This window comes from Zonotrichia albicollis, chromosome 14 (genome assembly GCF_047830755.1).
Source record: "Zonotrichia albicollis isolate bZonAlb1 chromosome 14, bZonAlb1.hap1, whole genome shotgun sequence".
Taxonomy (NCBI): Eukaryota; Metazoa; Chordata; class Aves; order Passeriformes; family Passerellidae; genus Zonotrichia; species Zonotrichia albicollis.
Genome location: NC_133832.1, coordinates 12,740,193 through 12,764,477, shown reverse-complemented (window position 1 = coordinate 12,764,477; position 24,285 = coordinate 12,740,193). Strand labels below are relative to the sequence as shown.

Sequence of the window (24,285 nt, the reverse complement as noted above, 5' to 3'; positions counted from 1 at the left end):
TGATGACTTATGGGGTTTTTTTTGGGGTTGGTTTTTTCAATCTGTTTTTCCAATATGCTGGTTAGGTAAATGAAAGCCTTTCTCTTTGTTTGTAAACCTTGTGGTGTTTATCACTGAAGGACCCCTATTTCTATGGCCATTCTCTGGTTATTGCTTGGTTTTCTGAAGATAGTAATTCAGTGGGGAAAGAAAATTGGTGCTGACACCACAGAGCTGAAAACTAGCCAGTGTACTCTAGTAATATTCTCTGCTTCTTGTTTGGCTTTTGCTAAAATACTGCAATGATTTTCATGACTCTTGCACAAAGCAGCTACAAAAAGATAATTTTCCAGTTAACCAGGACTTCCAGTAATCATGTTCTTAGCTTGTTATATCAGTTTTCATCTTTCATTTGGCTCAAACAGCTAAATAAAATAGTAGTTTATTTTGGCTAACTGTATGATGGGATTAAAAGCTTTAGTGAGAAAGATGTTTGGTTAAGCTCAGGCCCTATCACTTTTTGGAATCTCGGGCACAATTTGCAAAGCTAGATGGAATATTAGGGGCAGCTTGAACCAGGAGTTAAGCTAATGCTTTAAAAGTAGAGCTGCTCCTACATCTTCTGTGCTGAAAGAAAAAATAACAAACCCAATGAAATATGTGCTCCCTTATGGGAAAAATTAAGTTGTGCAATGGGCATGCTGTCCCAGTGATCTATTGCAACTGATATCAGCAATTTCTGCCTCAAAGTTCTCTCTTCTGAAACACAACTGAGCTGTATTTAAGACACTTAGCCATGTCATTGCCACTTCTTTAATGGTTTAGCTGTCGCAACAGAACAGATTTTTTTTTTTTAGTGGCAGAGAGCACCAAAATTAGCCTGGTCTGCATGTTGGAGCCTTTCTCCCTCCTGCACTTCAAAGCCTTTTAGCCTCTCACTAGTTTCCTTTCATCACACAAAATGTCAGTGTGGAAACTTCTAAAATGCCAGCAAGGTACTCCTAAAAGATGTGAAACTGCCTGGTCCTCCAAATGTCAAAATCAGCTACAGGGAAAGCTACTCAGGGTATGGCTATTTAGTTTTAATATCACACCCTGTCATGTTGTAGAATATTCAGCTGTAGACAGCTTTTGCTACATGGATAGCTAATAAGGCTGAGCAATTAGTTGACATTTTTCCACAGCTGACTTTAACACACTTGTCTTGCATAGAGCACCTTGTGACTTTATTAGCTAGGAGGTATAAAAGGTAGAAATGCTAGCAAGACACCAGGCAGAGAGAGAAATGGCATTTGCCTTTCTGTATGTGGGATTTCAAGGACTGTGTTTGAGCTTGGTTTGGAATAAAAATTCTGTTTCTAAATCCTTGGGATCACTGGGCCATTTTATTAGGTGTGTAACAGTAATTTTGTTTATGGCCTATATGAATAATTATATTGATCATCTATTTCTTAAAGACTGGGTAGGGCTGGAAGAGTTGTCAGGGCGCCCCCTGCCATGTTTTCTTCTTCTGAGTGATGCCAAGACAGAGTGCTCTTGGTGATCTGTCAAACTTGTAAAAAACTCTACTAGAGAGCCTCACTGCTGTTTTCTCCTTAATTCAAAAACTCCTCCACCAACTGACCAAGTAAAGTCACCTTTTTTTCTGTCCTCCTCTCACCAGAATCTTGTTTGCACTCTGATCATGTCTACTTCTCCTTTAAAGTTTCTTGAAAAGAGTAAACATGACTGTGGAGGAGATTCTGGGAAAATCAAAACAACTTACAAGAAGTAAAAAGGAAAGAAATGAAAAGAAAAAAATCCAAGATGTTTACATATATAAATTTGTTTATTTATATTCTCTTCTTTTCAATGTTGCACAACTTCTACATCACATTAATTCAAAATTAGTATTATTTTCATGATTTATGACTTAGGAACTTTTATACATTCAAAAGTACCACTACCTACATATGCTCTACCTTCCTCCCTTCTTTGAAATTAATGCTGAAACACAAGAAACATGCACATGTAAGGTTTTAGAGTAAAGTTCTTTGGTCAGGTCCACCTTCCACAGTAAAGAAACGTGAGCAATACACAGCAGCAATAAAGGTGATCCCTTTGCCATTTTGCAGGAGTAATGACTCTGTATTTTTGCTTAACATGGCAAAACTATCATTTTGACAGACTCAACACCAAAAATCAATTTGTTTTTACACTTGTGTTAATAAACACTGAAAGAAGTAAAACAGCAAGTGGTTTCTTTGCAGAGAACCCTTGCTGCAGTCTGACAGTGCTGGATTGGCAGGGAGGAGGGAGACAGGCAGAGTGGCAGAATCACAATAACACTGCAGCACTTCAGCCACTGAACTCCACATGTTCAGTCCAGTGCTATTTAGTAGGATGGTGACTCTACACAATGATCCAAAGTAGTAAAATTCCAAGTCTACTACAGGCATTGGATATTCACCAGCTGCACATAAATCCTGTGCTTTCAATACTGGCACCCCAATCTGTGAGAGTAAGTACCTCTCCTTTGCCATGAAAAATTTCAAACACTTAAGAAAAATCACATCCTTTAATGTTTTAAAACATTATCTATATTCCAAACAATTCAGATATTTCCTTTAGAGTTAGGAAGTCCTAACATCTAGGATGAAATATTAATGCTTTATGTTGAAAGGGTGCTAAGCAGTGCAATGCCACAAACAGCCTTTGGCTCCATTTCTGTGGCATGGGCTGAAGGAAGGTGGCTGGAACATCTCACTCATGTGTCTCTGTGACAATTCAGCCACACCAGTCCTTTTGGGATGACAAACATAATTCCTTTTAAATTGCCTTAATAAAGAAGAGTTTCATTAAAATTAGACTTCCATCTGAAGTATATGTAAATAAAAAACATTGGCTGGCACAGTCAGCATGGCTCAGTTTGGAACATGAAGCACTGTGTCACTCAATCCAGAGCAATGGCCTCTCACCTTCACATACCCATAAACAGAACAATGACACAAATAATACTGCAAGCAACACCCTGCTCTTCTTGGGTTGGTATCTTTTCATTTTGCCTTCTGTGGGTACTCTGAAAGGCATGACTTGACAAACATTGCTCCAGAACTAATACTTCTGATTCATATTAAATAGATACAATACAGTCACATTTCATTTTCTTTTAGTTACAGTGCAATTTAAGTTAAACTATTCTTCTTAATATATTTTTAAACTGTAAACTACACTAGAAAGACACAATAGTTTTATTAATTTCATGATTTTTTATCTGAAGTTGTCTGTGAACTTGTATGTAACAAAATCAGTTACATTTCTATGTCAAATTACCATTTACTGAAGATAGGGACAGACTTTAAGTACTGGAGGACTAAGTCCACTGCCCCCAGGGCAGACAAGTGACAACTACTACTTGAAAGAGGTAATCTCCAATTACTAACAGGCTGCTAAAATCTACCTAAGAATTTATCTGTTCCTATAAATTAACTCTGTGGGCTTTGGTCAATAATGATACAATTTACCTGGCAAGTCTCCGTAATTCTTTCTTCTCAAAGAATTGAATTGAAAGCAGCATTTCAAATGGACAAGTAGTCAAATTGCAAAGAGCTCCTGCTTGAAAATAATTTTGTAAGAATCCAGTTCCTCAAGTGATTTGAGACTGTTTAACAGAGGTAAAAATGTGCTACTTGATTCTGGACCAGCAGGAGCCAGTTGCTCCTCAGTACAGGCAAAAAGTTGGCAGAATTTTCCAGTCCTTTGGTTTTGTGGAAGTAACAGCTTCTCATATTGGCAGAACTTAATGTTCTCAGAACACACCTAGAAATGATGTGGCAAACTGTATATCCTGCCATAATTAGCACTTCTTAAAGGCAGCTTTCTCTTGCAAAGCTCAAAGCAAGTTCCAATGAAAAAAATTCTTTAAAAAATATTTCAATACTCGTATTAATGAATAAAATATGTCAAAAATGTTTGGATGCTATACTCACTACCTAATACTCTGTGTACAAAAGCAGACATATAAAAAGAGCACCTGACCTTGCTCAGGTGAGAAGAACTGAAAGTGGTTTCCTGGATCATGGTACTAAAGGCACCATGGTATTTAATCCCTTTCACAGAAAGCTTCAAGCCTAAAGAGCAGTTAGGCTGCCTCTGGGAGCTTTCACTAACAAAGATCCCCACAGAACATCAAAATTCTAATCCTCAAAATTATTCTAATTTCCAGCCAAAATTCTTATCACAGCCTGTTAATTCTTTTGCAAACCCTGCCTTAAATATTAGGAAAGCTTGCCTCTCTTCTCAGTTCTCACCCAGATATGTACATTTCCTTGGTATGTTTGTGCACAGGCCAAGAAAGACAGCTGACAATCACTTTGAGTCCTTGCTATCCTGCCAAATGATCAGCTCACTGTTCTGCCTATTCATCCTTCTTGAACATCAGTGAGCAAGACATTGTCTAATCTGTTTCAAGTCTGAAAAATAAAGGCAACAGTTGTCCTCCCCAGTTACATGGATGACCACTACAACTGCCCTAAGAATCATGATTTTACATTTGTGTCTACTAGTTGTAGAAAAGTGCAATGTATAGAGGGTGCATTCAAGTTACAGCAATTTTATTTCCCTCCTTTTGAACCATATACGTTTGAAAATTAAGTTATTAAATTACACTGAGTCCAGCACACCTGGTTCCACTGTCTTGTAGACTTTGTTCAGAAACACTTCCACCTTGTCATCACCCAAGTGACACATGTCCAAGATGCAGATAACATGTTTGCCATCGAGCTCCTTTGCAGCTTTTACAATTTCATCTAGAAGTTAAGAAAGACGGTTTTAAAAGGTATTTGCTGTATACTCAGTCCAGAATAAAAAGGTGTACAGAATTGAAAGTGTTCTCCATACAGTAATGTTCAACCTTCTTCCAGTGAAAAATTTTATTCATAAATTCCATCACTAGAAATGACAGAATCAGAATTAGATAAGAGTTTGTAGTTTGGATGTTAAAATACTGTTTTCAGAGGATGAGAACAGCTCCAGCAAAAACTGCCTTGAAAGTTCAGTATTACAGCAATATACTAAAGGTGGTGAAATAGAATTCACATCTCTTTCACTGAAGAGGTGAACAATGTCTGATCTAGACCAGAGATTTCTACAGAGGATTAACTCTTGCACTGACAGATAAACCAAGAAATGATAAATGAGTAACATCAGTGAAAGGGAGCCTCACCTGAAAGAGGAAACGTGTCACCAAACCTCCCACTGCTGGTGGCCTTCTGCTGGCAGGCAGAGATACAACTCATACAAGACAATAATGTATCATTCTGAATGTCTTCCAGTTGAAACAAGTGGGGATTGTCAGGGCAAAACAGTGGAAGAAAAGCAACATCTATTGCTATATCATGGTTTATACCTGTTGAAGAAAAATATTTTATGTCAGCAGAAAACTTCATATTCAGCCCATCAGCTGAATATGCACTTTATGCACCACTTCTCTTTTTTTTAAACAAACCACTGAACTGATTTTTATTTACATCTTTTATCCATTAGTTAATAATTAGTGTCTAAAAATATGTCTCTACATAGGATTATGCACAAGCACATTCAAATTGATAGGATGTTATGAAATACTATTGTTTAAGGCTAACAATGCTGATAGTTCAGAAAACATTAAACCTTGGAAGCCATTTCATCCTCCTTTTAACTTTATCTGCAAATGCAGAGAAATTAACTTTATAAAGTGTGCAATACAGTGTTACTTTCATCTACAATATTGTATAGTCAGTCTCAGGATTCCAATGACTTCAAATATTCTCTGCAAATGTCCCTTAGCAAATAATGAAAATCTTTAAATTATGGGAACTTAACATGAGCACTGTTAATCAAGGCAATTTCTGTCCCTTTTTAAAGGGAAAACAAAATCAAACTTAATAACTCCCAATGAAGCTAGCAAAGAGATACACATCAACTTGCATATTTATATTTTAATAAATAAAAAACAATCAACTGGCACTTCATGCTAACCAGAAGCAGCATGGAGCAGTTAATGAGTATGGCTAAAATACAGCCTTTCATTTTGTGCCATGGAAAGAAGGCACTGAAAAGATCAACTCAATGAGAATAATGCTGAAAAGAAGCATTTATAGTTGTCTTTAAGAACACTGACTTGTTTCTGATAAACACCTCTCCAGCAGAAAGTTAGCTGGCAAGTGCAATTTATTAATTTGCCTGATTACATCAGGACCTATTCCTAACTGAAATAATCAATAGTTTAAGGACTAAACACATTCTTCAAATAACACTCGTAAGACTATGCCAAAAACTGAAATTATACAAAAAGCGTTCCTACAAATAAGATATTCAGGCATTTCATTGAAAAGTATGTTTAATGAGAATAAAATTTACCCTAAATGGGGACTCTAACAAAAATCTAAAATGTCAATAATTTTTCAAACCTCAGGAAATACTCAGAATCAACTGATTCCCTTAGAGAAATCCATTCAATTTCTGATGAACTTACATTGCTCTTGCTTAACCTTTTTTACACTGCAAGCTACTTACCCAGAACTGTCACTTCATAATATCCAAGGCCAATAGCACTTTTAAATTCATTGATGTTTTTATCTATTCTGGCTTCTATTGGCTGGTGCACTGCTGCATGAAGGTTGTACTGTTGCATAAGTAAGTCTTTGTGCACATAATCAAATTTACGTGGGATACTTTCTGGGAAAATTTTGCTGTGATGAAAATAATTCATTAACTTGTCTTTCACTTGTGCCCACAGGTCACTCTGCCAGGAACCACAAGTTCTCCCAGGCTCTTCAGTTTCAGCTATATTATTGACTCCTTCTTGATCTATTATAAGCACAGAAAACTTTTAGTTGCTTATATAATTGTATCACTCCTCTGTTAAATAAGAAACAATTTTCATTAGAACATTTCAATTACGAACACATGGCAGAAATGAAAATAGCTATGAGAAAATGTGAGGTCTTATGCTATAAAGTGCTTCTGAGATACCAACCTAACTTAAAACTTCTATAAAGATATACTGAGAATTTATTGCCCATAATGGGAAACAATCCAATGCTGTCCTTTCAGCCATCCCTTAGAAGGCAGCAGGGAACATTGAGTAAAATGACATTCATAATACATTGCTACAGTGGTTCCCCAGAGGCTGATGCGAACCAGATGTTCAGAGGAACTGTCTTAACAAAGGTTATAAGGATATCTTTGTTGCCTGGTTTGGACCTGAAGAAAAGTCGTCTTCAGCCTCCTAAGGTTAATATAACAACTATTAGCAACATACCTGTGCAATACTGCAAACTGTCTGACACAGCCTGTCCATTTTTATCTTGCACAGAATGTCCATGCTGATATTCATCTAAGCTATAAAAAGAAAATTATAGTGTGTATATGTATACATATATTTATTGTGACAGTTGTACACAGCAGCTGGACACAACAAGTAAACACAATTTACTTGTGCTCAGTAAATCAGCTCAGCAGAGCTCAGGACTGGCTGATTCCTGGCTTTGGGAAACAGACGGGAGGGTTGGACACTGGCAGCGGTGTCTGCTGCCCTCTACCGGCAGAAAACACCACGCGTGACACGGCCAAACACAGGTGACCGACAGGTGACCGACAGTGACTCGATGGCAAAGCCCGTGCTCAGCATGCGGCTGCACCGCCCTGCCATCCCCTCCAGCACCAGAAACACAGCACGAACGGAATCCAAAACGACAGAAATGCCAAATCTCTATTTTCCTGTGGACATACTGTCCAGTCGTAATGATCAGTTCAATGAAGCAAACTAGGTATTTGTTAGACTTTTTTTTTAATCATAAAGTTTTGAATTATTGGTAAGAAACTATTCTTTATCAATAAATTACCTAGGATATTATGCAGGAGAAAAACATAAGAGGCACTCTGCAAGCAAACATAAGCTCTTAGACCCATGTACTCCTTTCTTCTTTCTACTCTTATTAAAATAAAACCCACTGTGATGTCTGAAAAAACTTAGGGAAAGGACTATCTTGATTATCTTGCATCACAAACAACTGAAACAGGTAAGACTTTGTTAAGGCACCATTAAAATTCCTGACCATCAAAGTAATTAATAATAATAATGGCAAGATACAGACAGTAAAAAAGGAAACAAAGATGAACATGCTGTTTACAGCATATTGTATTGATATTAAATTTCATAAGAATTTGCAGGTTTTAAAAATATTTTTTCTATTTCATACTAGGGTGTATCTTGAAATTTTCATGGCAACATTTCCTAACAAAGGGAAAATATCTAAAATAGTATCTAGTGAAAAGATAAAAGGAAATGCACTATGGGTTTTGAGTATGAAAGTATATTTTAAGAAATACACTCCCATCATGGATTTATCACCTCTGAAGTGATCTCCTTGTGACGGCCAAACCTAGGCACAAAACAATCCTCACTTAAGCAGTACAATCTGTGAAATTACTGCCCACAAAATTAATTGTCACTTTTGAGATTTGGACCTGTCAAACATAAAATGAAACTCCAGCACAGTGTTAAGGAAGGCTTGCTCAGAAACCAACATGTCAAGTTAGATACATAACAACTTCTCTCCTCATTAAAGCAGAGGATTAAACCAAGTCCTACTGCTGCCAAGTAGATACTGTGGAAAGTGGATATCATGGGTTCTTTTCTTTTAAAGTTGTCTAGATTTGGAAGTGAATAGGCTCTGATTTAAAGCAAGCAGATCCTCAGGAAAATACAAAGAAAACTTGTCATGATTTTTCCCCACTTCTTTCACAGACCTGTAGCTGGGATAATTCCTACCTGCCCAACACATTATTCCTCCAGGCCTGCTTTGTGCTGGATGTGTGGACAGCCTGACCTGAGCAAGGCTTGTAAGGGAAACTACTTGTCTTTAATTCATCCAGGTGCTTCTTTGTGAGTGAACCACCATGTCTGCAATGCACCTGAGGCCACCAAATCCACTTCTGCAATGTGCTCCTGCTGTGGTACACCAAAACACCCACAGCCTATTTTAGCCATGCCAGCTTTAGGAGAACTTGTGCCCTGCCAGATTTGCTGTTTCCAGCCTGCACTCTGCAGACCCCCCTTTTCACAGATGTCCACTTGAAAAAATCCTTTCTTCACTATTTTCAGATACATTGATACTCAATTTGTCAGTCATTTTATTTTAAAGAATTGTCATCAAAAATAACATCAATCAAAATATATGGCAGATCAGTATTTTCAGAAACTATTGGGAAAGTAAGCACGTCCCATGCTTCACACCTATTTCCCAAGCACTGGGACTAAATGTGATAAATGAAATTAAGAAAAAAAATACTTATGACTCACCGCTATGCCCAAACAATGCAAGGAAGTAAAGTGCCTCAAAGCAATACAAGAAAACATCTCACTCACTGATAAAACTGGTAAAACTTTTTTATAGACTGGCTTGAAATGAACTGTTCTGACACCATTGTGATAAACACATCTACCACAGCAAGCAACATAGAGACCAAAAAGCCTTCTATGAGAACTTGATTGGTCTACACAAATTGATTTTTAGTATCTACTAATTTCTCCCTGACAGGTTCTGATTTATGTGAAAAAGAGTTGTGAAGGAAACATCCCACGCTGTGAAACTTTTGGTCATACAAACCTCAAGATGAATTTCCCTAAAGTACAGAGTCCCCATTCCCTTGCTGTCACATCCACGGGAAGGAAAAAATATAAAAGGGTCTACGTGACAAAAAAATACAGAAGTGAAACTACAAAGACAGCAGCATGCAAACAAGTTCATTTCATGCAGTATGGAGAGGGAGCATGTAGTGCAGCAATTGCATGGTAACACACTAAATTTACAAAGATTAAAATTCCAAGAAAACTACTGTGCTTTTTTCACTTCCACATAAAAATAATCCTGTCTGAAATTCCTGACCTTTCCTCATTCGCCATCACTTCATTATCTATAAATTAAATTCCTTTGGAATACATTAAATTCTTAGAAGTACCATTATGTGGAAGATCTAATACTAAATTACCCATTTGCTTTGTTTCTGAAACCCTTAAAAATCAAGTAAGTTACCTCAGAAATGCAGGAACTGTAGCTGTCAATACAAAGCCTCAAAATAAGCTCTTACTGCTTAAAAACCCAAAAGTGAAACTGCATGCTGAAAATAACATACAAAAAACTTGATGCTGAATAGTTTAAGTTAGAACATGTACTTTGAAACATAACTCCACTATTGGAGATTCAATGATCCTTGTGGGCCCAACTCAGAATTTTCTCTTAAATATGTGAAGTATGTTAAAATTCCTGTTGTTATTTCATCAATATATTAAAATATTTCAGTGAGAGCTGATATTCTGCTACATCTAAGGAACAGAAATCAATGCAATTTTAAAGTATGTCAGCTAACTTTTTCTTTGGCAATTTGGAGAATTCAGCACAATTCTATAGGTAGTTACAGAAATACATGAGTTACCTTTTAATTATATAGAGTGAAACAGCTTTCCATAATCCAACACAGCCTTTCTCCTCCTTTAGCTGGGGTTCTAGCACTAATGGCATAGAGTGGACACACAGGTAGCGAGGAGAGTAGCAGATTGAGAAAAGCAGAGAACAAAGTAAACATGCCTTAACTTCTGGCTTCACCTATAAGAAATGGGGAGAAGACATTCTTCCCATCCTCCCCCCACCCTGGAAAAAGAGGAACATTTCTCAGCAAGCAAAAGAAAACAAGATTCCTTACAGTCAAGGAAAATCTCCTGATTTCCGTATGGATTTGTATCACAAGTCCCTGCAAAGTCCTGCACCACCTGCAGAACCTAAAGCCAGGTGATGTTTTTAATGAACCAGCTGCAAAGTTAGGTAATAACTTCTCCTAGAAAATGCAGTTTCTACCAAAAGAACCAGGAAACAACACATGGGTTCAAAAGAGCCTCATTTATCCCATAGAAAAAGCTGTTGCAAATTCGCTTCCAGTAAATGTGTTTCAAGAAAATAGGCATGCTGGTAGGGGAGCAACACTGGCAGAATGGTCAAAAACTTTGCTGCCCTATTCCTACCACTGTAATTCTTGGGTTTAGGAAAGGAAGAAAGGGAAAAGGAAGAGATGCTAAAAGTAAACCAAAAAGGCAATGAGCCATATATGTAGTCATGACATAAATCCAGATCACTGCCAAAATACGCAAACATCCTAAATTACTGACACCAAGGAGTTCAAACATTCAAGTTGCTCATGTTCTGCCTGGAACAAGTGACAAGAATTTACAGCCCTTAAAATGCTCATAGGAAAGCAGCTTCTAGCCCCTGGTTAACAAATAAAAGCACTCACTCAGTTTTCTTAATAATTTCACTTTTGTAATTATTTCAGTAGGTTCCAGACTTGACAGGGCTCTGGGTTTGAAACTCCTATGTGGAGTTCAGAAAAAGCCAAGCTGAGTTATGTAACACCTGAATGCTGGGGGGTGAAAGGAGCAGGGGAGTGGCTTCCCAGGGACAACTACACTTACACCTCTGCAGCACCAAGAAAAATGTACAGCTCAGCCACCACCAGAAAATCCATTCATTACCATGATGAACCTCTGTTATTATATATTCCCTTAGTAGAAGTAGTAGCAATAGAAGATGTTTAATAACATGCCCAAAATTATGTTTCAGATATATTTAGAGTGAGTGCAGATGAGTGAATAAAAAACATGCAACTCTACCCTGATCTGTTCTTTCAATTTGCTTCCTTAGAGACTCCCAATCTGTAAAACTTTTACTTGGAGTATTTTTGTTTGATTACTGCAAGTATTCAACACAATTAATTTCACATGACTTACCCAAGTTTTCTTCTTACAGTCCGTGTAAAATAGGGGTGAGATGATACAGGAGTAACAGATGTACCTCCCCTTAAAGTAGGAAATTCACCATTACTTTTCAGTATCTATTTAAATGGAAATTCACAAAGCAAAGAACTTTGATGTTTTTCTTTCAGGCAGAACTAAACTAAGACACTCAAACACTGGAAGTTTTCATATGGAAAAGAATCCACTAAATTTGCTATAACACTGCCAAGACAGAACTTCTATTTACCAAGGTTTTCATAATACTAAATGTTCATTCAATGCTAATTATATTTTATTTCATTTCCCCTCAAAATATACTAAACATCCACTCTCTTCACACATTATGACTTAAGAATGTGAAAAGTAAAGAAGAAAAATATACCCTTTATAGTATGAGAAATCCACTGCAAAAAAAACAGATGTGACAGGCCTGACTTTTGAAACTTTCCATCTGTCAATGTGTACACCAGGCTCCCAGTAGTGAGTATGGCTGTACTAGATTTTACACAAGTGTTGCAACAAAGAGCAGTCTTATAAAAGCAGTTACTTTATTCCAGAATTTAACACAGCTGTATCAAACAAACTAAAAGTTATTTTGAGCCCTTAAGTTAGCACATGACCACCATCTACTTTCCTTTCTGACAGCAAGTTACAGCTACATGCACTACCCCATTGCCCAGAAATCAAAAACAAGGTGTGTTTGAAATTAAGGAACAGGTATACCTGATTCTGCATTTTCAGCCAAGATGTCTGACTTCCTCACATCACTGTAACTGTAACTGTTGTTTGTTCCACAGCTATGTCACTAAACTACATTTGGTTCAAGTATTAACTACTTTTATCTCAAATCTGTGAGCTTAATAAGAAAACAGTATAAATATTAATCAGAAGAGAGCACCACAAACCTACTTTAATTAATCCTTCATTAGCATGAACAGTGTAACTGCCATCACCTGATGCCAGGAAAAGAACATAATCACATTTCAAAGATTAAATTATATATGCTTTTAAAGCTCTCTTGTTTTCTACAGCCTGGCCTCTGGCTTAATTTCTGAAAGCAGTTTTTAGAAGATGCACCACATATTAATGAAGAGAGCTTACTGTTCTGCATCTCTTCTGTATCTGTGTGGTGTCCTTCTCTTGACTGAACTCCTTTTTGACAGTGGAGCTTGGGGCTGATGCTCCCCAGGAGTGCAGGGTGGCCCCAGAAAAGACTGAATTTCTTCATGTTTTCCCTGGTCAACACAGTCTTCTTTGGACACAGAAGAACTTCCAAGAGATTGAGAGGTATCTTTCTGCAACAACAGTTAATTGTTTAAGAATTTCAATGCACTTAAAGCTACTTCTTCCAGCTCAAAAACTTGCAAATTTCTGACAGTCAGCTTACATCTAGCAGAAATCATATTCTAATTATATTAATAAGGTAAATTCAATCTAGGATGTGACAAGTGAGCACGTTGCAGCAGTGGCCTCTCCCACACTCCAATTTACACGAGGTAATCAGTCACACTAGTAACTTTGAAACAGTTACAAGCTTTACAGAGGACTGCCAAAACACTTTCAGAGAAGCACTGAATCATCACTTTTTAAAATTTTGCTCTCAAAAATCAGATTAAGAGACAATGTAATGAGATTCTGAACTCATATGCAAAACTCTCCATTCTAATGACAATCACAGCCGCTTTGGCATGAACTGCCACACACCATACCTGGACCAGGTCCCCTCCTGGGGCTTCCCCAGCTGCACTGCCACAGCTGATGTATCTTATGGCACTGATTATGCCCTGAACAGCAATTCGCTTGTGTTCTCTGTAGTGCAGGTCTTCAATCTCTTTCCCTATTTCACCTATGGGTTTCAAAACTGATTCAACTGCAAAAAAGAAATTTCCAGAATCAAGTTTTAGCGTTATATAATACCAAAATCTCTGAACACAAGACTAAAGAGAAGATTTACTAAATATTAAATTGATTTAAACTTATGCTTTTAAAGAATTCTAAACCTTTTAGTTATCCACATCACATGGAAAAAAATTAAAACGATAAATCTTTTTTGTGCATAAGAATCTGTTAGTATGCATTGTCAGACACCACAATTTCTGAACTGGTGAAATTTCCAGTTCAGAATGACTATTTTTAATTTTGATGTAGCAGAATATTCAGAGTAAATCTTCTGGGTATATGTGTAGCTACCCTCAGCTTCCACAATTCTCCTGCAGCTAGCAGTGCAATATTTTTTGTGAGGTGAGGATTTAGCCTATGAAACATTTAGTCACAAAATCAAGTTTTCCTGGAGTAAGACTGACTGGAAAAGGCCACAAATCTAAAGATATTTAATATGTGATACCTTCATTGTGTTTACAATATTTCAAAAAGCTATCAGGAGGCCGTGGAAAAGGGTAATAGCCACCGATGACAGTTTTCTTTATTTGATCAGCTTCACTTTGAGATTCCATCCACTGAATGAAGTTTTTCACTTTGGCATCCTTGGTGTATGGCTGGCCCTTGTGCCACCCTTTTAAGACAAAAATAATCAGATATCAAAACCAAAGCAGGCAACTGACATTTGTTGTCATTTTCAAACTCCCTTGAACACTACCTAGAAAAAACAAATTAAGAAAATCTTGAGAGTACAAAAGATGTCTTTTGTCAAGAGTGTTTCACAAATTGAGTACCTTGAATTCCTTGACTACACTTGCATTTGACACTGAATGTCAGACAAACAATAACAGAAAAACCAAAACAACTAGCAAAAAAGTTCCTAGAATAGCAAAGCTGCAAGTGTTTTTTAATATATTAAGTGGTAACCACAATTGCTACCCTATCAAAATATGAACAGCCTGAAAGAATTAGTAAACGTGTTTTAACCTAGAAATACTTTTTATAGATAAATCCATTTTAATGCCTTACAAGAATGCCATTTGCCTTCTTGTCTTCTGCAGTGATGTTTCCCTATTACCTCATAGTCTCTACTGACTGATTGTGCTGTAAAATGAAAATACCCTTTCCAAAGAAACAACATGAGAACTACATAAAACTAGAAGTAGTTTAAGTTACCTTTAATGAATATTTGACTTTCATTTGAAGTTGTAAGGTAAACTGTCCTGGAAGGATTCTCAGTCATCACTCTCATCTGTGTGCACACCAAGTATGTCACTGGAGAAAAAAAAACTTCATTTTTTTTTCCTGACAGTTCATTGATTTTAGAATAGCAAGACTGACACACACTGGATTGATTTTATTAACCCATCTAAACAAGGCACTTTTGTTCTTGACCCTAGTGCCTAGTCTCCATTATAAATTACCATATGGACATGTAATTAAATCTTGAATTTAATTTTAGCATAGATATTACAACTGAAACATGAGATACTTCATCAGATAGGATATCATTGAAACAAACAGTGCAAATATTGGTATTAGATAGCTGTGTTTCTTAAGGATAAAAAGTATAAAATCATGAGAAATTATGGCATGCTTCTAAACAGAGCTCAAACTTACTCTTTTGTTAGTATCTCAGTTAAACACTGGAATGTCATTCCTTCCCACTTCCCCAGAACACTCAAGATGAATGCAGCCATAATGTAAGCAGGATTGTGCAGCTGGTGCTGCATCAAATGATAAAAAAATGCATATTAACACCAACCAGTGTTAAAAAAAGAATGAGTGCTTGGAGGAGAAGAGAGAGAAGGGAAGAAGAAATATTTAAAGCTCTTTTAAAATCCTTCATTAAGGATTCCCTAGTTTAAAATTTATTAGTCTTAGCTCATGTGTGATAACTAACACAGCTGGGTGATGATTGCTGTTTGGGCAAAAAACACTGTTTCAAAGAAATGAAGTTTTTCCACTTTCACCTCTGTCTTCATTCAATTCTCTTAAATTACTCCTGTCTATAAAAAAAGCAGATATTTACAGCTCAAGAGGAGCAAGAGATTTGACCAGCTGCTTTTAATTGCCTCTGATGCAAGAGATGCCCAGGTTCTTCTTCACAGAAACATCTGAAATGAAGGAGATCAGAGCAGCCCCAGGCCCAGCTGCCCATCTAATTGTTTATGCTAACTGACAGGCTGCAATTTGGAAGGGTTTCGAATATTTAAGCTATTTTTTTATTCTTAAATTTTAATTTCTGATCCACTATCTTCTGCTTGAAGAGATAAATCGTGGCATTTTTTATTCAGTGGCAACTAATCCCAGAATTAGAAATTCACAATGAACTAGAAAAACATTAAGAATAATTATTAGTATTATAGAGAGACGAATACTTGGATGAATATGCTCAAACACATCTGGCTGAGAAGTTGCAAACAATTCCAGTATGAACGGCTGGTCCGAGGTCCCATCAATGGCATGTGCCCAACGATACAGCCAGAAGTCCTCACTGTGTTCTAGACAAACAAATATTAAGAAAAAAGTATAAGCATTTACTTAGAACTTTAGAACTATTTGATAAGTTCTGAAAGTCATATTTATAGAAATACCTCTTTTTCTGGCTCGCTCAGCCCTTCCTACAAATGTCACAAGACCAATAACATCACAGGAATGATTGCGTGGTAAGGCATCCAGCTCTGACCTAAAAGCAAAATAGAAGAAAGCTGGGTAAGCTTTCTCAGAACCTCTGCAAAAAGCATTTCCAATTAACATTCACTGTAAGGCAGTGTAATTTAAATTCCAGCTTGATAACCAACAAAATTCTATTTACCTTGTAATAAACCTATATTTAACTTCAGGTAATCCCCACTCTGGCTTAACCATTTCTTCTGGAATAATGCTTATTTCAGTAGGAGGATCCCGAACATTGAGGCAAATTTCTGAGAAAGAAAAAAAGTAACATTTATGGCATAAATACAAATTATCATCATCACCATCAACATTGTTATAATACTATAACAAAGGTATCAACAACCCATAAAGAAACCGGGGTAAAGTTACTTAAATATTCTGACTTTGTGAAACCATTCATCAATTTCTCTGAGTTCAGGTTTTCATCAAAATAAAATAAGAATTCAGGTACAACAAAGCAATTTTATCACCTGAGTAATGTTAAACTCTCCAACTGCCAATGGTACAATCCAGGCAGTATTTTAACAGGAACTAATCCAACCATTTTGATTACACACAAAGTACTTTTTACACCAGCTTTGCTGTCAAATGCCAGTGAGGTCTGAAACTCATGTGCAGACAATGAAGTAAAACACAACTGGAGCATGAGAATTTCCATATTTGATGCCAGTTCAATAGGATAGAAATACACCATGAAGGAAAACAAAAGGTCTTCTCATGCCTATTCTATAGCACCTGAACATTTTAATTTATTTCTCAGACTGTTTTGATGCTAAATTACAAACGTGGTGGAGCACTGGGGCAAGCAAGGTGTTCTTCAACCAGATGAAAAAATACAGGAATAGAGGCTTCAGCTTCTAGAATACACAAGGCAGTACTCTGTAGTCTCATAACAGGACAAATGTTGCTGGTATATAAAAGACAGATTCTGATTAGTTTTCTTGGGTTTGAGTAAGGGATTATTCAAAAAATGCACCGAGGGAAGAAATTAAGTAGATATAAATAATACATACAACTGTTTATGTAATTATACCTGGTGCCTCACCCTGGCAGTGCAACATTTGGAAGGTGTTCTACTTCAAGTCAGAGCCTCTACTTAGGAATGCTCTCTAGGCTTCTGCTTTCTAGAAATGCATTCAGAGAACTGTGGTGGTTTTGCATATGGTTGTTTAGGACAGTACTGCCACGAAAATTCCTGAAACAAAACTTTCCCATGCATCAAAACTATTTCTCAATTGTTTAATTATTTTGAGATTAAATGAGAGTCATACACTCAGGTCAGGATTACACAAAGGCTGTCATCAGTGCCACACAAATCCACTGCTGTGTGAATCTGAAATACACACACTGCCTGGCAGGGGAATTCAAGGCATTGGTACCAAGTTCCAAAGGTTTTAGGCTGTGAAATGGCACCTCTCAGCAAGTCCCACAATGCTGCAGCTGCAAACAGGGGCTAGCAATGCAGAGATTGCACAGCAGTCGAGGGATGTGCCTGAAGCACAGCACCTTGCAGAACTCTCCATCTGGAAACCCTTTAACACTGGGGAATTGATAACTCTCCAGATACACTGTACAATATTTGCAGGTGAGTGGTTCTAAGGACACACTGGAAAGTTGGGATTTGATGGCATTACAAATTTAAAACAAATGAAGGAAAAAGTAATTGTTACTTTTGTGATTTAGTGTAATTGAAACCTGAAATATTGCCCCACATTGGGCATACACAGAGGTACTTAGCGAGGTAATAATTTCACTTCATCTGAACAAAAAAAAAAGAAAAAAACCACTCATGCAATGGAAGTTGCACAAAATCCATCTTACAAATGCTCTAGAATTTTTTCTGGATATTTTGTTTTCTTGTGACTCTGTTCTTGTATGACATGTGGTCATACCCTCCATCCATGCATCATGGGAATACGTGAACTCATATTAACACAAAATTCTCAGCTTTGTGCAAAGAACTGAGATCCTGTACATACTTTTCTATGAACCAAAGATTTACAGTTTCTGCAGTTTATTTGTGCACCATGGTGCTCTCCAATGGTGTGAATTCTAGTTCTTCCATTATAGAGCAATTACCCTTTACAGCCCAGTGGCTGAGTTGGCCATTTTGATCTCTTTGTTACCATTCCTACCCCAATAATTCTTGTAAGAAATCAGAAGTGCAGAAATGCATGAAAATGCAGAGATATTTGCATATAGAGAAAGTCACCTCAGATGGCATATTTTACTCTGTCTTCTTTCCATAGAAAGGTTTTGTGGCAATTATAATTGTTTTCAGGGTTGGCTTGTAGTTGTCATCACCTTCCCTCACAAACTTCCATTCCCAGCTAAACATTTCTATCTCCTGCCAAGCCATCACAAATACATCAGACACTGAGATCTGGTTTAAATGCAAATATTTATCAGTCAGGGAAGATATTGCTTCTGGCAGTGAAAACATTGCTTCTTTTTGTTCACTGTAGCTAACTTTTTGTAGCTTTTTTTGTGCACTGTTTCCTGACTCCATTAGGAAACTGTCCTTGTCAATAAGTGATACATACATCACCCTTCACCAACATGCATATTGTTACAAGTTATTTGAATTTTCTCAATGTTGGCTGTCATTTTGTTCTGAGTATAAAAGCACAAAATGGGAAAGAGTGAAGGAAGAGAGAAAACAACCCCAAAGCTGAACAAATCCAGTTTGAAAAGGCCATTACTGTTATATTGCAGGACTTGTATTTTTGTAGCACAGCTCCTGTGAGTATCTGCCACACTAAACAACTGGCAAGTAAGACAATGCTTTATTTATAGTCAAGGAATATTCTTCATACACACTCCCACAGTGATGCTCTTTTAGCACACAGAAGTCATCAGTGCAACTTTTTATTCTGTGGAGCTGTGCAGACACTCTGGGCCTTGACAGTATAAAATCTAAAGTCAGATGAGGTGATAATGTCCTTCAATGACCTGGAAAAATATGTGTGCAGTGTACAAATGATATGTGTGTTAAGCAGGAAGTAGAATCAGATAAAAATCATTACTAGAGGCCTATCCTTATAATCTCTGTTCCTGATATCAGAGATTCTTTTTTATTTTTTAAACAAAGGTTTTAACTAATTGTGGCAGTAAACTGTGTAGACATGATTGAATATAAACAAGGAAGAGCAAGAACCTGCAAGCTCAGACACCTTTCAGAAGTACTAATTAAGGACTTATACCTTATCAATTAGTCTCAGCAATGGATCACTTTCTGTTTTATTTCTATGGAGGGCTACTTTGCACAACTGTATTTTATAGACTCAAAATGGGTTTCTGCAATACTTAACCAATTGTAGCAAATCTCTTCATCTGTGAATCCCCAGGGGTGGGGTGTGTTTTAAACGGGTAACTGGATTTGATGGCATACTTGGCAAGGAGCAGCACTGTGCCAACCTTCATGCTGTGATACCATTCAGGACACAGAGAGTTCCACAAAACCATTGACATCATGCCTGAGCCATCAGCAACTTCAAAGTAAGCCTGAAGGAAAAAAGAGACAATCTACAGTCATCATATTTATTATCATTCTGCTAGGTATTTATTTTGGATAATGCACAAGTACTTGACTCATAAATGATTTCTCTTGTTACAAATGGATACAGAAGATGTTCCAGAACTTGTACTGAATACTAAGAGTGGAAAGAATTCCCAATTTTTAACCTGTGCAAATGCTGAATCTGAAAGTGAGCAGATCACTAAGCAATTTAAAAAGATTTTTAAATTAACCCACCACACCTCCAGTCTCCTTTTCCAAGAAGTTCAACACAAAAATATCACAAGTTAAATGTATTAGAAAAATCATTAAGAATTTTACAGTAAAATAATCTATCTGAAAGTCAACAGATGAAAGAATCAGGGCCTAGAAATAATTTAAATATAGTGCCTTTTTTTTTTTTTTGACAGGACATACTAAGTCCAATTTTCAAAGCACAGAGACCAGAAATGTTTAGGCTGTTAAAGTACTAACACCTCAAAGTATCCTTTTCTTCACAAAAAGCTCAAATGAACTATAGCAACTGAAATTCATCCACTAAAGTTTGTAAATATATGATCATAAAATCCAGCATTTCCTGCTCTAGAGAGCTCAACATTTTCATAAAGGCAGCATTTTCCATATAAAATAGCTATAAAATAACTTTATGTGCTTACTATATGGGAAAAACTATTTTTAAATATCCTACAGCAATCTAAGTGTTGACCTATGCATTTATCACTCTTTACCTGATAAGGCATATCCATTTTTTTCTCTGGTTTTCCATAGTACTTTAGTCTAGATTTGTGCAGGATTCTCACAAGAAGTGGATGGAAATGCACTCTGCTTCTCCATGTCATTTCCAGATGACCAAGATTAGTCAGTTTGGAGACTAAAGTTAAGGGGAGGGGAAAAGAAAAAACCAAAAAAGAGCATTCATGATCGAACATCTAAGTTTTCAGGAGTAAAGTGGCAGGAGGTCACATGTATTTTATTAATGTTTCTAACATTTAACAAGGCTCATCTGCTGATATAATTCACCAATAAAATTCTGTTATGAACTATCTGCACACAGCATAGTTTTGCTCCTCTTTTTAATTGAGACACATTTTAAATGACACAGAAGAGTTGTCTCTTCTGTGTCATTTAAAAGAGTTGGAAGAGCTATTAAAAAACCACAGGTGTCAGCCTACAAGGGCATCACACTCATGCAGAAGTGCTGTTATACCTCTCTCCTCACCAGGCTTCATGGAACGGCCTGAGCCCCCCAACACTGACCACATTTCGGGGGGCAGCATCTAAGTGTGAGCATCCGGCCCCACAGACCAGACACAAGACTACCACTGCACCTCAGGAGACTACAGCTGCATACTTTCAGTCAATGTTTGTAGAGTTTGAAAAACTCTCTCAAAGCAACAAAGAATCACAGAAGGGGTTGGGTTCAAAGGTTCTCGTTCCCTCTGCCGTGGGAGGGACACGCAGCACCACACCAGGTTGCTCAGAGCCCCATCCAAGCTGGTCCTAAACGCTTCCAAGGGTGAAGTATCCACAAGTTGACAACTCTGGGACACCTGTGCGTGTGCCTCACCATCTTCCCAGGGAAGAGGTTTTTCCCACAGGAGCAGGTGAACTGTGACACAGGTGGCACATTCCTAGTGAGGCCAAACACAGCTGGAGCATATCAGGAAGCTCAGCCCAGCTGCACAAGCAATCACAGAATCAATCAGGTTGGAAAACACCCCTAAAATCATCGAGTCCAACCTATGACCAAACACCACCCTGTCAGCCAGGCCACGGCAACAAGTGCCACATCCAGCCTTTCTGTGAACAACTCTTCCTTATGTGCAAGCTAAGCTTTCGCTTAAGACTATGTGCCCTTGCACTGCCGCTGGTTGCCTGGGAAATGAGCCCGAGCCCAGCTGGCTACACCCTGCTGTCAGGTGACTGTAGAGAGCGAAAGGGCCGCCTCAGCTCCCTCATGGGACCTGTGCTCCCGACCCTTCCCCAGCTCCGCCGCCCCCCACACCCGGCACCGCCCCGTCCCTCAGGGAGTCCCTGCCGCACCCCTACAGCCGCCTCCTCCGCGCTTACCGTCCACATCCACCTGCACCGGGGGCCTGTCCCGTACCCACACGTCTCCATAGGGATCCTCGTTGTTCCAGAGCGGCAGGTAGTGCCTATTGTTCCCGCGGAGGGGCTGGTGCGGGCGGTGCCCGTCGGGCGGCGTGCCCGCGGCGGCGGTGCCGGTGCCCCCGTCCCGCTCCAGCCCCTCCAAGCAGAAGAAGCCGCGGTTCAGGCGCCTCTCGTCGTAGCGGAACGAGCAGCGCGTCAGGCGGTGGCGCGTGCCCGGCCGCAGGCGCGCGCGCTGCACCAGCCCGTTGAGGCGCGGCGCGAGGTGGCAGCGATACCAGCCCACGCCGTCCGCCAGCGTCAGGTCGTACCAGTACTGGCGGGGGGCGGCGGGCGGCGCCTGGGCCAGGTACCGCTCCACCGCCACCACCGTCACGGCCAGCGGCTCCGAGAGCGCCGCGCTCAGCTGCGAGGAGCGCTGCACATCGTCGAACACCCTCTGCAAGCAGAAGGCCCCGTCGCCCTCCGCCGAGGCCGCCGCCCGGCTCTCCTCGGCGCGTTCCGGGGTAGGGTCCTGCATGACAGCCCCCTGGCCACCGCTCCGGGCGAGAGCCGCGCTCCGGGGCACTGCCGGGGCCGGCCGCGGCTTCCCACTGTCATGGCTGAGCGCAGGGCGCCGCCCCCATGGCGCGCGCGCGCGGGGCGGGGCGGGCGGGCGCGCGCCTTTCAAACCTCCAACGGCCGGGGGCGGGGCGGGGACATGGGGACAGCGGCAGTGACAGGGCCGGCCGGGGAGGGACTCGGACACGGCAGCCGGGGAGCGGCTGCGGTCGGGAGCAGGGACGGAGCTGAGGCCCGGGGAGGTGGTGGGAGAGGCGGCCGCGGCTGTTCCTCCGCCAGGCCGGGGCCGCGGCTGTTGCCGTGCTCGCTCGCCGGTGGCTGTGGCGGTGACCGGGCGCAGGTGACCCCAGCGCCCCGTCGGAGGGACAGAGGCCCTGACCGGCAAGCATCGCCTCGGTCCCTGCCTCCCTGCCGCACCGTTCCTGGTTCCACAGTGCTCGTCATTGCTTCTTCCTTGCCATCAGTGTGTTCCCAGCTGCGAGAGGCTTGTGCCTGCTTCTAATATTGTATTTCTCTTTTATATAGTTGCAGTGTGATCGTAATCATTTTGCCATTGAAACAGTCTGCTGGGTCTTGTTCTTGCTCCCATCTTCAGAAGAAATTCTCGCTAGTGGTTCCCAATTGTGTGAAATTTATATTATTGTTGATTCTTGTCCCACTGCAACTACCAACTTCTTTATCACACCATAGAATCAAAGAATGGTTTGGGTTGGAAGGGGCCTTAAAGACCATCTGGTTCCAAATCCCTTGCCATTGGGACACTTTCATTGATCTCATAAGTAGTCCTGTGAAAGCTTACCTAAATCAAGAACTTTGATGTTTTATCAGTGCCTGTATTTTTTTCTAGTGGAGGACACACCTTTTATGAGGAAAGGTGGAGGGAGTTGAGCCTGCTGAAACCAGAGAATTACAAGACTGAGAGGGGATTTTATCAATGCCCACAAATGTCTGAAAAACAGGTATAAGGAGAATGGGAACAAGTGGTGCCCAGTGACAGGATAAGGGGCAACAGGCACAAGCTAATACACAAAGAGTTCCATCTGGATAGGAGGAAAATTTTCTTTTGAGGGCAGAAGCAGCTGCAGTGTGCCTGGGGCTCGGGGCTTTCTGCTTAAGAAACCCTAACCCTAGGCAGGTAAATCATCTGGAACTGGAACAGGCTGCCCAGAGAAGTTGTGGAGTCTCCTCTGGAGATACTCAGAAGCTGTCTGGATGAGTTCCTGCTCTGCATGACCCTGCTTTAGCAGCAGGCTTGGACTTGATGTTCTCCAGAGATCCCTGCCCACCCCAGCCATTCCAGCAGGACAGAGTGAGGAGAGGGGTGAAAAAAAAGGCCAGGAAGAGTTGCAACTTCCACTCTTTATAGTGTCACTGGTCCAGATAGGCTGGAAACGCAGAAGTGTGGCTGCAGCTTAGGCAGAGCTGTCTCAGGTGCTGGGCCAGAGCAGTTCCTCCAGCCTGAGCACAGCTGTATCCTTGGTCTACTGCCTTTGTTACTGTGGAGCATTTGCCATGGGGAAACTGGAAAACCTGTCACCTGAATCATTTAAAATAGACTGAAAAACTAGACAAAGGGGTATAAAGCACAAGCTTTTGCTGGCCTTAAGAATTCTCTAGGAATGATATGACACTATGGATTTTATGATAATCACAGTGCATTCCTCAATGAGAAAATTTAAAATAAATCAGTCATTTGTGTTATGTTGAAGCTGAGTATTGGGTAAAACTTCCACAGGGTGTCTTTCTTCCCCAG

General features: G+C 39.6%; 1 protein-coding gene across 1 annotated transcript; it reads right to left on the bottom strand.

The window, feature by feature from the left end:
- Window positions 1-1,788: 1,788 nt before the first annotated feature.
- On the bottom strand, window positions 1,789-22,612 carry RADX (RPA1 related single stranded DNA binding protein, X-linked). The gene is made up of 15 exons (XM_005484421.4): window positions 21,933-22,612; window positions 20,591-20,733; window positions 19,657-19,849; window positions 16,485-16,593; window positions 16,264-16,355; window positions 16,048-16,170; window positions 14,843-14,941; window positions 14,133-14,300; window positions 13,498-13,658; window positions 12,890-13,083; window positions 11,783-11,851; window positions 7,262-7,341; window positions 6,514-6,807; window positions 5,183-5,365; window positions 1,789-4,766 (listed from the first exon to the last, which is right to left on the bottom strand). Exons 1-15 carry the CDS (start codon window positions 22,489-22,491, stop codon window positions 4,621-4,623), a joined length of 2,613 nt encoding a protein of 870 aa, XP_005484478.3. The 5' UTR covers window positions 22,492-22,612; the 3' UTR covers window positions 1,789-4,620.
- Between the last annotated feature and the right edge of the window lie 1,673 nt (window positions 22,613-24,285).

Coding starts and splice junctions, on each gene's coding strand:
- RADX (XM_005484421.4), bottom strand. CDS start 22,491: ATGCAGGACCCTACCCCGGAACGCGCCGAGGAGAGCCGGGCGGCGGCC. Junction 16,594..19,656: donor GAAGAGATTTGCTACAATTG/GTTAAGTATTGC, acceptor TTTCTTTCTCAG/AAATTTGCCTCAATGTTCGG. Junction 16,356..16,484: donor AAATATAGGTTTATTACAAG/GTAAATAGAATT, acceptor TTTTGCTTTTAG/GTCAGAGCTGGATGCCTTAC.